Below are 13,199 nucleotides of genomic sequence, written 5' to 3'. Positions count from 1 at the left end.
TATTTATCTCATGTAACCAAAACTCGAGTTGATGTTTGCTGTACTGTGTCAAAACAACAAACTCATTCCATGATGTTATACTTACCGTCTGCATAGACAAAGCCCTAGTCATGAGCTGAGCGACAGATCCTACAACCAAACTCATGCTTATCACCTGCCTCACGACTGAAGCCACTTTTCTAACCGGGACAATACCGCTACCTTTCAATAACGGGATGATACTCTGATGTAACTTATCAACCTTCCGACGAGGGATTGATAGTTTCATACACTTCGTGTCAATTATTAAGCCTAGCCATTCCATAACCTGACATGGAGCCCACAAAGATTTTTCACTTTTTGGTACAAAACCAGACTTTATGAGATCTTGCTTGACAGCATTTCCAATAATCGTAGTATTAGCAATAGAGTTACTGGACAAAATACCATCATCAAGAAAAGTAACAATTCTATAGCCTTTGTAACGCCAATACTTTACCAACTGACGGGTCACCTTGGTGAAAACATAAGGCGCCGATGTAAGCCCGAATGGCAAAACAAGAAACTTGTAATATGTCATTTTTTGACCAGTCCCCCATGAAAAAACCTAAGTATTGGGTATGAAGAGGAAATATGTCAATATGGTGATAAGCCGAGTGAATATCAAACTTTACAAGCCAGTCATTTTTGTTTATATACATCATGGCTGTCCTCCAATCTTCATATTTCACCGATTGTTTCCATACATGCTTGTTGACCCATGACAAGTCTAAGATCAGTCTCTTCTTACCTGAAGATTGGATTGACACTGACAAAGGATTAACAAATGTAGGCTTTTTATCACACTGCACCACTAAACCTTTTTTGAGTAATTGAGACACAGCCTCTGATACAAACTCTTCGTGCAATCTAGCAGACTTGTTGTTGCCTAAAACCGTATTGGGTGTTGTTGAATAAAACGGAATTATGTATCCATTTTCTATGATATCAGTGACGTAGTCTGAACTTCCGATTCGACGCCAAAAAGCAATGTTTTGTTTTAGCCTATCCTTCACAATGATTTCTGCATGGCCCTGTTCATATTCAAAATAATCATCAGTCAGTAACACATGATTATCACTATGACCTACGTCATACTTAACTTGTGAGTCAGTTTCTTTATTAATGGGCAGATCCTCCTCCTCGTCATGTAGTCTGAGCAGGTTGTTGTTCTCCGGACATCGGACACTGACGTCTGAAATGGCCAAATCCCCCACATGAGAAGCACGCTCCACTTGATGAGTTCCTCCGAAAGGGCTGATTGAACATGGAGAAGCTGTGGACTGCCGCTGGCTCTGCAGAAGAGACAGTAGCACTAGGAGCATGACCACCACGTGGTCTATAGTACGGACTGCATGCAGAACGCCCCATATTGGACTTGATTTTCTTGACAGCTTTATTTTCTGCTCTTGTAATTTTCTTGTCGTCTTCGGAGTCGGACGCCACATCTCGTGCAACATAATTTTTTACAGTCTCCCATCCACCTTCCGACGTATCGGCAATCTTAATAAGTTTGTTTCTCTGCTCGATCCGAGTTTTTTCCGTCTCAACAAGCTCCACGTAGTCGTATTTCTTAAATTCTAAGGCAAACTTTAACTGATTTAAATTGTCCAAAGTTTCAGTATTGAATGAGTGTTGTATTCTACAACCTTCTCGTTTCCACACAAATTCCTTATCAGCTTTCAACTTGGATATCTCTTTTGTCGTTTTCTCAAATTCTTCACGAAAACCAAGTAAACGATCTTCAACTGATTGCGCTATTTCGGCTTTTGATCTTTCCAATTGGCGAAGAATCTCGTCTTACTTCTCCGATATGGGCTTGTCAGCGTCCATGTTTAATATAGCCAGCCCGACTGCACCGCACCTGAGAATGAAGTTTCAACTTCCCGCCTTTACTTATATACCCATTATGAAACCAGGTTACCTCCCTTTGTTGTGCTTTCCGACGTTAGGAGAAAATAATTTCATTCTAATTCGTCCCTCAAACGAAAGAAATTATATTTATAAAATATGTTATGTAACTCCGTTGTATATGGGCCTGTGGCCTTTCATACAATAAAGAATTGAATTGAATTGAATAGTCCTGCTGTTATAGTTTCAATGATTCAATTTATTGTATTGTATATGAGACAATATACCCAGAGTATGGAGTTGCATAACTGTATCATTATGAACCCATTGTTTCAGTTGTCCACTCATATAATTTTCACAGCTGTTTTGCCCTTTACGCTAAATGTTATCTATTTCGGCGGATAATATAGGCTGGTTTTTCTGTTGCATTGACAATTCATATTTACATGTCACCCCTTTAGTGGAATATACAGTACGGTATCTGGGTAACATGGAATTGATGTTTCTTTTCACAGATGACATTATTGTTACTCTATCACAGGTAGTGGCATAATTTAAAAAGGGAAAACACAACCTGCGATTGTTATTATATATCATTATTGTGACCCACCAGTAGAAAAGCTACCTTATTGGTGCCAGGAAACAATTGTGCTATGACGTCATAAAGACGTTTGACCTACTTCAGTGAAGATCGTTTCGTCATGTATCTCTGTAATAAATATGATTTGAGGCTTGTAAATTCTATTTGTGTGTTCCGAAGATGCTGTGGTTTTAAAATATAATGAAATGTCAAAATGTGATTTTTCGCCCATAAGGTCCCTTTTCTCCTGGTGGGTCACATATGTCATTATTGTATCCTCATCAAATTCCATGAGGCATGATAATTTCATTTCAGTAACCGGGACCTCTTTGTTGGGTAGGTGGTGCTTTGGTACTGCTGCTGATGCTGCTATATAGAAAATCAAATTCCTTTTGTCTGAAATATGGAGCAGGGATAGAGGATGAATTACATTTAGTCCTGTAGGAATCACCCCGATGAAAGCTGATGTGGAATATACAGTACGGGAGTTTAGATAACATTAAATTGCGAGGTGAAATGGAGTTTAACGTCGTGTCCAAGATGATTGCACTTATATAGCGACGTGCATACACATGCAAGGCAGGGTAACAACAAGTATCATCTTTTAACGTCTTTTGGTATGACGCGGCCGGGGATCAAACACCAGGCCTTCTGCTCTCTGGACGGACGTTCTACCACACGACCATGGAGGCGGTCCATTTTCCTGTATCTTCCTCTTTGGTTGACATGAGCTCCCTATAGCTTCCTCTTTGGTTGACAGGTGCCTCTGTATCTTCCTGTTTGGTTTGTCTGTGCTTCCTGTTTCTTCCTCTTTGGTTGGCATGTACTTCCTGTATCTACCTCTTTGGTTGACATTTACTTCTTGTATCTACCTCTTTGATTGACATTTACTTCCTGTATCCACCTCTTTGGTTGACATGTACTTCCTGTATCTACCTTTTTGGTTTACATGTACTTCCTGTATCTACCTCTTTGGTTTACATGTACTTCCTGTATCTTCCTCTTTGGTTGACATGTACTTCCTGTATCCTCCTCTTTGGTTGACATGTACTTCCTGTATCTACCTCTTTGGTTTGCCTGGGCTTCCTGTATCTTCCTCTTTGGTTGACATTTACTTCCAGTATCTTCCTCTTTGGTTGACATGTACTTCCTGTATCTACCTCTTTGGTTTGCCTGGGCTTCCTGTATCTTCCTCTTTGGTTGACATTTACTTCCAGTATCTTCCTCTTTGGTTGACATGTACTTCCTGTATCTACCTCTTTGGTTTGCCTGGGCTTCCTGTATCTTCCTCTTTAGTTGACATTTACTTCCAGTATCTTCCTCTTTGGTTGACAATTGCTCCCTGTATCTTCCTCTTTGGTTGACATGTACTTCCTGTATCTTCAACTTTGGTTTGCCTGTGCTTCCTGTTTCTTCCTCTTTGGTTGGCATGTACTTCCTGTATCTACCTCTTGGTTTGACATTTACTTCTTGTATCTACCTCTATGGTTGACATTTACTTCTTGTATCTACCTCTTTGGTTGACATGTACTTCTCGTATCTACCTCTTTGGTTGACATGTACTTCCTGTATCTTCCTGTTTGGTTGACATGTACTTCCTGTATCTACCTCTTTGGTTGACATTTACTTCCTGTATCTACCTCTTTGATTGAGATGTGCCTCTGTATCTTCCTGTTTGGTTGACATGTACTTCCTGTATCTTCCACTTTGGTTGACATGTACTTCGTGTGTCTACCTCTTTGCCAAACAACTCGTACACTGTTGGCAGCAACGTGATGCCAAGCTTGAAATACCAAACAAAGCAAAACTATTTACTAAAACCTCAAACGAAGGATATCACGTTGTCTATTAACTGAATATTAACATAAATTATTGTGTAAAGTATTTACAAAGAGACGGGGCGGTCGGGTAGCCTAGTGGTTAAAGCGTTCGCTCGCCACGCAGAAGACCCGGGTTGGATTCCCGACATTGGTACAATGTGCGAAGCCCATTTCTGGTGTCCCCCGCCGTGATATTGCTGGAATATTGCTAAAAGCGGCGTAAAACCATACGCACTCACTCACTCATTACAAAGAGACAGTTAATATGTGTAATTTATATAAACTCAGAAATGTATGATATATTTCACAACATTTCGTAGTTCCTGTTTGTGCCTGCTTTAAAGATTTTGCTTGGGTAAAAAGGGTTATTTCAAGATGCCAAAGGTGGTGTCAAAGAGTGTCGTGTGTACGGACTCGAAGCATCAAGAAGAATATCAGGGAGAGAAGCCCCTATATGTGTATTATTGCATTTGTGGATTCATCATTTCCTTTTGCGAATAAGCCGCACGTGAGTGAGTGGGTTGGGTTTTAAGCCGTTTTTAGCAATATTCCAGCAATATCACAGTGGGGAACATAAAAAATAGCCTTCACACATTGTACCAATCGAACTCGTGCCTTCGGCGTGACGAGTGAGCGCGTTAACCACTTTGCTACCCCACCGCCCCAGCCACAAGTCAAACAGTCTATGTTGTGTAATAGATCTGCTATAATATCGTGTGACCCTGTTGCGAGATTCAAAGCTAAGTACTCATGCAGTGTTGGCCAAAGTAATTTTCACCCTTACTGTCGTACAATTGAAGAAAATACCACGTCTGACACCTTTTGCTTTCAGGAATTAACTCACTCACTCATTGACATTATGATGAGCACGCTGTATTTAAATATATGTCAACCAATAATTGCCACTCCTCCTTAACTGATAACCTTTTCCGTACTGGTGATTAGAGATGGGGGTGTTTGGTTAGCATTGTCATTTATGTGTTAGGACATCCGATTGAAAATGCTAGATTCTCAACAATACACAAAGTGAAAAAAGCCGACAAACCCATATTTTACGCACAAGAAGCCACTTTCTGGTGTTCCTGCCTTAACAACTCTTGACAAACCACTTAGCACAGAACATTTCGCAATGAAATCTTCATGTTTGTCGTTCATTATGTGATAATATACTCACAGTTCCAGTTATCTACGAGTTGCACACAGAGGATTGGGTGTTCACTTCAGCTAGAAACGCATTCGCACGTACAACTCTCAGTAAACACAAAAATTCAAAGTTCGACTGTATATTCTCATGCATGTCAAATACGGGAGCCATCGCACACATCGTAGAGACCGTGAACATCATGATTCCTCATTTACATCACAGTTTTCCCTCTTCTACACCATGTACGTTCTTTACAACAAATCGAACCCATGAAGATCCGGGATAGAATAGGTCTTAGGCGACTATGCTTGTCGTAAAAGGCGACTAACGGGATCGGATGGTCAGGCTCACTGACTTGGTTGATGTTTGTCATCGACCCCAATTGCGTGGATCGATGCTCATGATATTAATCACTGGATTGTCTGGTCCAGACTCGATTATTTACAGACCGCCGTCATGTAGCTTGAATATTGCTGAGTGCGGCGGAAAACAACCAACCAACCACAACAAATCGTCTACAACACGTTTTTCTTCCAAAGGGAGATAATTATAAAACACATGATCTTTGCACCCCTCTCAGAAAATCTCGTAACATCGCTTTTCCTGCCTCTAAAGTGGTTATATTGATCCCTCCCAGGCATCAAGGAAGAGAAGTGTAATATCACATCACCAAAAGAGACGCAGTATATACTCTGCGCATTCGTATCGGTAGTCTCTGGATGTTTATGCTGATAGTCTTACCAGGCTTTGAATCCTATCTGTGGACACTTCAAGATGATATCACTGTGTTCAAGTGAGCCTGTGAGACTGTTCCTGGTATTTACAGTTTACTCGTTGTTTGCATTTCCAGCATGCAGCACAGAGCGATGTAGCATTCAGTATTCCGTCGTTTTCAGGACCATTGGGGAAAAGCTGTGCCGTACTAGATGTATTGTCGATGGTTTAACTTCGAATGTCGAATACGTGAATGAAACTTCAACCTGTGCTCAATCAAGGCATGAATCAAAGAAGGTGATGGAGATGGGAGTTATGGGAATGCACATTGTTCTTCCAAAGAATAAATTCTATGTAAGTATGTTGTTGAAACAAGTTATCCTCTTGATGAAAATGGTAAGTCACTGGTCAGACAAACCAATACTAACTTTTCATCTTAATGCCTTTGGTAGAGTATTTTAGGTTAATAATACATACAGAGTTTTAACTAGGTACATGTACAATTACAGTGTTTAATCACTGTGTATATAGAATACATCCAAATATTAAACATGGTGGTTCCTTTGTGATTAGTTTAAAGTGTTAAACATATTTTTGTAAATGTGCTAAAAACAATGAGTATATAAGTGTAATATTTTGGGCAGCAAGATGAGGTTGTGAACTGTCTGTGGTCATGTTCTGTTGACTACATTGACATAACAGTTACCCTGAAACCAGTTTTTATGAATATATGTAAAACACAACAGACGAGGAAGAGTGACCCTGGCCAAGAATTTGTCAATTTTCAACTTTTTCAAAACCTCAACAAACTTATAGTTCTACAAGGCGCATTTTTGGTTTTGTCGCATTTATTTGAAAACAATGGTTTACAAGTTTTGTGTACTTCAGTGATATATTGCATCATCGTCGTTCCTGTTATATGGTGCCATAGAAGGCGACGATGCTTGTCGTAAGAGGCGAGTAACGGGATCGGATGTTCAGGCTCGCTGACTTGATTGATGCATGGCATTGTATCCGAATTGCGTGGATTGATGATCACTGAATTGACTGGTCCTGAATCGATTATTTACAGACCGCCATCATATAGTTGTAATATTGCTGGGTGCGGCGTTAAACAAGAAACAAACAAAACTGTTACATGGCACTGTATTTTGTTGTAGGATAATGAACGTAACTGTATTACATTGTTTCTGTTGAGATTCGGTAGAAGCTCATTGCATTGTGTTTGGACAGTGACTAATAGTCAGGAATGCAGTTTTGAGGAAGTTACTATATTTAGATGCGTGTGTGATGTGTCAAATTCCGGAATACCGTAGACTGAGCGAGAGCGTTATAGAAACATGTGGAATATTCTGTGATGTGATGGCACTATGTGGACATATTCAGAAGCATGTTAGCCTCATATAAAGGGACAAGAGCGGGCCTCTTACACACATCATATCTCACGTTTCATCACATCAGTACCACATATCACCCCGGATTCCCTGCCTGGGCCCAGCCCGAATGCATGATATTGTATGTGCTTACAAAGTTTCATCAAGATATATCAAATGAGAAACATGAGATATGCTCCGCAAAACGAAACCCTCATTCAAACCTACGTCCAACTTGCAAACGCAAACATGAAACTTTTTTTAAACTTCCTGATGAACAAAGGCACCATTTCAGCACTTACCTAGTGTGTATACACAGGCCACAAAGAAATGAGAAATGACTTTTTGAGTCATGCTCATGTTATTTCAACCAAAGTCCCACAAGTTGTCATGGAAAAGCAAACACTAAAACTTTTAGAAACTCTTGAATGGGAAAAGGGACCAATTCAGTGCCTGCAGGATCTGAATACAAAGTTTCATAAGGCAATATGGAACGCTTTCTGAGTCATCCTTCCTCCCGCTTTGTGACTGGAATAATATTATATTAATAGTATCTGTTGAAGAATATACTAACTAGAATATCACACCTAGTAGGAGCGCATTAAAATATATGACTTTGATATGGAAATACAGTATAATCGCCAGCAACCAGTTTGACTCCATACCAAAGACCAGGGGTCTACCTCTGCTTGGTACCTCAGCAGGACTAAAACCCTTCTTCCAACTACTGGCGATTATCGGTAGGGAGAGGTATTGTTTACATTTAGGTAGCATAATGATTTATCTGGTATGGCTTTCGTCATTGTGATGTTACTTAGTATATTGAAATCGTCAAATGTATTATCGTAGTGATCGTCATCATATTAAATTTCTATATCATGTATGGAAATCACTTCATCAATTATTCATCTTGAAAACCGCATAGTTACATTATATATGAACAATAAATAACGAAATATCTGCTAATTATTGGGTGGAACTGTCTCTGCAGAAGCCAAATGTCAGCAAGCTACGAGTGTGTCAATCGTCAAATGAATAACTTAATATGAATATCCATCTTTTGGGATTAAGTGACATCAGATCTTGAAGTTTGTCTCTGACTCAGTGACTTGGATGGTTGCGTGTTATTGCACACTACGGCGTGAGAAGGTGTTCACATGAACAATACATGATGTATCTGGTCCAGGCTCGTTTACTTACATGCCCCCATCATGCAGCTGGAATATTGCTGAGAGTGTCATTACGAAACAAAAGGCATCGAATCTAACTGCTGATGTTTCAGTTCAGTGCTGATACTATACGTGCATTCTTTTAACTGTAAGGAGCTCCTTTACAGTCAGCCAGTCGTATAAGGCGCCGCGATTCGCTGTGCAGAGTTGGCCCCTTGGGCGCGCCCATGATTCGAATCCCGGTTCGCCCCGATTATGTTTCTAGGTTTGTCAGCACCATACACGTGCTCGTGGGTTTCACCGAAGTGGTAAAGGTCTGAGACCTGCATTACTTCGGCCTTTATTTCGGTTTGTCTGTTTCATTTCAGTGCGAGGAATGCTGTGTGAACTGCCAATTTTCCGATGTTCGACCTGGAAAAATAGTTTTGTCTTACAGGTAAGTGGCGTGTGCTTTGCACGGGACTGTGACGGATAAACAACTGATTGACCTTCAATTATGCCTCCTGGGACTTTTCTGTAACACACACAAATAATGTATACAAAACAATTAAATAAAAGCGGCAAAACCCTTTCCATATTCACAAGAAATCTCAAGTCAATTGTAGGATTCCGACTATATCATGAGTTTGTGTTTATGAATAACTATCAAATAGCGATGATATCAGGTGTTAGCGAAAAGATGAGCTCATCTTGCCCTACTGCTGGCTACCTCCACCTCAAACTTTTTGAAAGCTTTACTAAGGCCTTAAATATTGTGACGTTCTTTGTGACGAAATCTTGGTAGAAAGAGCATGCTCGAGTGAAGCTCAAGAGTTGTGAAATGTTGACACCAAGGGCTGGAGCTGCTGCAATATTGCTCGACATGAAGGGACAGTTGACTAATGGAAAGTTGAAGTCATCCCTCCTTTGATACAGCCTTGTGGAGAGAGTTGTGTCACTCTGAATATTTATGCATAGAATATGACACAGATGAAGCGGTTGCACTGGTCTCCTTTATTTTTAGTTCAGGTTGGTAAATCAGCGGAAGGGGACTGTCCATTTCGTGGTTATTGAACGATATCAGATCATCGAAATACCTGAAGCTTAAGTTAAACTTCTTCTTCTAAACTTCTGTTGGTTGAGTGCAAAACTTCCTCGGAGGCGGAGAATTGGGGTGCTTCCATTGCATGTATTCCAATTTAGTTTCTGGGTCCCAGTGGTGGATCCATATTTCATCACCTGTCACACGATGAAAAAGAAATTCAGCTTCATCAGCAGTATAGAGATCCAGGAAGTCTCAACAACTTTCAGTTCTCTGATTGCGATCTTGAGCTCAGATGTTTCTAGGTACCCATCTTGCAGATACCTTGGACATACCAAGATGCTCATGAATAATGGTTCCAACAGTTCCAACTGATATTTGGAATTTCCTAAAAAGTTCACATACTTTCACTCGTCGGTCAGACAAAAGTCTTCTTTCTATAGCAGCAATGGTTTCTGGTTGGGTGGCAACTGAAGGTCTGCCTGAACTTGGGTCATCGACTATGGACTCCCTACCCCTTTTAAACTGTAGAGACCAACGGCAAACTGTGCAATAGACAGGAGCATCCTTACCCATCACTTGACACGTGCGATCATGGATTTCTTTTGCTTTGCATCCCTCCTTGTTAAGGAACCTTGTTTGAGAGAATCCATGATTGTGACCATCCTTAGATGAATGAAGCCATCATAGAAATTATTGTTGACAGACATTCAACATGTTCCTCGACAGCATCCATAATTATTTTAAAGGTGTGATCCAAATTGTTAGGAGGCTGTACACAATACCTGGCGAAGGTTGTTATTGTCAACAATAGAGAAGTCACCTGTGATTACATGACCTAGCAGTATGATTTGTCTTGGCAGCCACAAGTAGTGGAATTTACAACATGAGCTGCCGAGTCCAGGTTCTGCATCACTTCACTATCCCATATTTGGACAACCAGGATGAAATGGTGTTTGTAGAAAAATGAAATTGTTGGTGGTTCCTTAAATGTCAAATATTGTATCGCATTTTGGAAAAATGATTTTATCTGTTACTTAACTTTAAGGCATCAATTCCCTTTTTTACAAATTTCATATAAAAAAACCATGAGGTATTTGTCTGATTGAGTGGAGGCTGTTCCTGGTAGGGTCAAACGATTAAAAGCAATATCAAGAACTATACCCTCTAGTCAACATTATTGGCCCTTAGTGCTTGTAGACCCACCCATCAGGAAAAGATGTTTTCTTACTATTTTCAGTACCCTTAACAGTTAAGATTATTGATTAATGCCACATGGAGTTAACATGTAATCAGATCGCGTTTTCAAACTATCATGATGAAGATATATCTTTTTTCAGCCCCCACATCCAACAGCTCCACCACCGACAACTCCACCACTTGACACTCCACCACTGACAACACCACAACCGACTACTCCACCAACAACAACTCCACCACCACCGACATCTCCACAACCGACTACTCCACCAACAACAACTCCACCACCACCGACAACTCCACAACCGACTACTCCACCACTGACTTGTCCACCACCGACTAGCCCACATCAGACTACCCATCGAAGGAATATCCTACAACCGACTACTCGATGTGAATTGCTAAGGCCTCATGACTTCAATCTCCGTGAAGCCGCTCAACAAGGTGACCTGGCCAAGGTGTTGTGCATCTTGAATGCGGGTGGGGTGGACCTGAAACGAAGAGGGAAAGACGGTAACACACCATTGTTATTGGCAGCAAAGAAGGGACATACAAAGGTGTTGAAGTTACTGGTAGAAAGAGGAGCAGAAGTAACGGTAGTGGATAAAAAGAGGAGCAGCATTATTCACTGGTCCTGTAAAACGGGAAACATGGAGATGACAAAGTATATACTTAAACTTGACCGTGTTGACATCAACGGTAGAGAAGGGATGGAAAGGACACCACTGATGTTGGCAGCGAAGCGTGGAGACAGATCTGTGGTGGAGTTACTTGTCTGTAAAGGAGCAGATGTTTCAGTGGTTGACAACCACGGTAACACCATCCTTCACTGCGCTTGTCGCAAGGGAAAATTGGAAACAGTAAAGTTTATCATCTCACAGCACATGGCGGATATTAACGCCAAGAACAACAAAATGCAAACAGCAAACAAGTTGGCAATGAAATCTAATTCTTATTCAGTGTCCGAGTTTCTACAATCAGAAGGTGGCCACACGTAGAATTGCACATGTAAATAGGATTCATAGCGAATGTTTATTGATGAAGGAAATATAATACGAGTTGTAGTTAATCAGGATTTACCAAGCAAAACAATGAATTCCAAAATTTGGAAATCAATGTACTGTATGTACAGTCGTTATTAATCAAACTTTCAAGGCGCACAGCTGAGCATACCAATAGTGGAACTGACAACAATATTACTTTCCTCCATCGCATGTGGCACAACTTTAAATAGGCTTCATTTGATTGATTGGAATTATATTTGGGGATTCTACCTCCCTTTCAATAATTCAAAGAATTTCATTGTGGAGAAATGTATGAGTATTTGTTTTATTTTAGATATGTAGGGCAGGACATACGTACACTTTCACGATCCATTCATATAATTTTCACTTCTATTTTGCCTTCTATGCCCAGTAGAATAAGTTTCGTCAAATAATCGAGACTGGTTAATCTCTGGCGTTGACGTTTTATATCACGTGTCACATTTGCTTTGACAACATGTGACAACAGGAGAGACGTATTCGACAATTTTCCTTCATTACATTGTATTTAGTGTGTATGGTTACGTAACTGTAAACCGTTGTTAAAAGTCATGAAAACACATTTAAACATTCTGAGGGAGTGATACAAAATTAGAAAAAGTATAAATTATCAATAGACTACTATCATATTACAATGTAATGTCCCTCTGTCATTGAGCGAAGATATAAATGGCAGAAATAATTTAAAAGTTTGATGTTTATATGTAAGGTGTACTAATTATAGAAAAGTAATTATATCATAGCAAATGTTATATCATAACAATGAAAAGTATGTGTAAAACAAAAAACTAAAATATATCAAAGTATTGTTTGAAAAAACAAATTCAGAAAATTCAAAAATGACTTGGATTTTGTTTTCCAATTCATATTACGAGTAACAACTGTCATATACAATTTCCAATTGCATGGTGAATGGGGGGAAGTGGGAGTATATGGGGAGACAGTGGGGTGGAGGTGGTGAGGCATATGTTCTTGAGAGCAACACACATGAAGAAGTATCCATGTGCACATTTTACTCTTTGGTGTAATAGGGCGGTCGGGTAGCCTAGTCGTTAAAGCGTTCGCTCGTCACGCCGAAGACCCGGGTTCGATTCCCGACATGGGTACAATGTGTGAAGCCCATTTCTGGTGTCCCCCTCCGTGATATTGCTGGAATATTGTTAAAAGCGGCGTAAAATCATACTCACTCACTCACTTTGGTGTAATAATGAAATGGTCACAGATGCATTAAATGTGGAAATGTCTGAGGCATTGAATTTTGTAACT

The 13,199-nt window shown here is 40.1% G+C and overlaps 1 protein-coding gene across 1 annotated transcript; it reads right to left on the bottom strand.

The window, feature by feature from the left end:
- Positions 1-1,164: 1,164 nt before the first annotated feature.
- On the bottom strand, positions 1,165-3,880 carry LOC125377057. Its single transcript, XM_048389868.1, has 2 exons — positions 3,437-3,880; positions 1,165-1,614 (listed from the first exon to the last, which is right to left on the bottom strand). Exons 1-2 carry the CDS (start codon positions 3,878-3,880, stop codon positions 1,165-1,167), a joined length of 894 nt encoding a protein of 297 aa, XP_048245825.1.
- Positions 3,881-13,199: the final 9,319 nt, after the last annotated feature.

This window comes from Haliotis rufescens, unplaced genomic scaffold (genome assembly GCF_023055435.1).
Source record: "Haliotis rufescens isolate VD_foot unplaced genomic scaffold, xgHalRufe1.0.p SCAF_8, whole genome shotgun sequence".
Taxonomy (NCBI): Eukaryota; Metazoa; Mollusca; class Gastropoda; order Lepetellida; family Haliotidae; genus Haliotis; species Haliotis rufescens.
The sequence above is the reverse complement of the archived record's forward strand: the minus strand, read 5'-3'. Positions and strand labels throughout refer to the sequence as shown.

Excerpts from the sequence above, each read along its gene's own strand:
- LOC125377057 (XM_048389868.1), bottom strand. The coding sequence starts at position 3,880 with ATGCCAACCAAAGAGGAAGAAACAGGAAGCACAGGCAAACCAAAGTTG. Across the intron at positions 1,615-3,436 it reads CAAAGAGGAAGATACAGGAA|TTAAAGTTTGCCTTAGAATT; the intron begins GTACATGTAAAC and ends AATTTAAATCAG.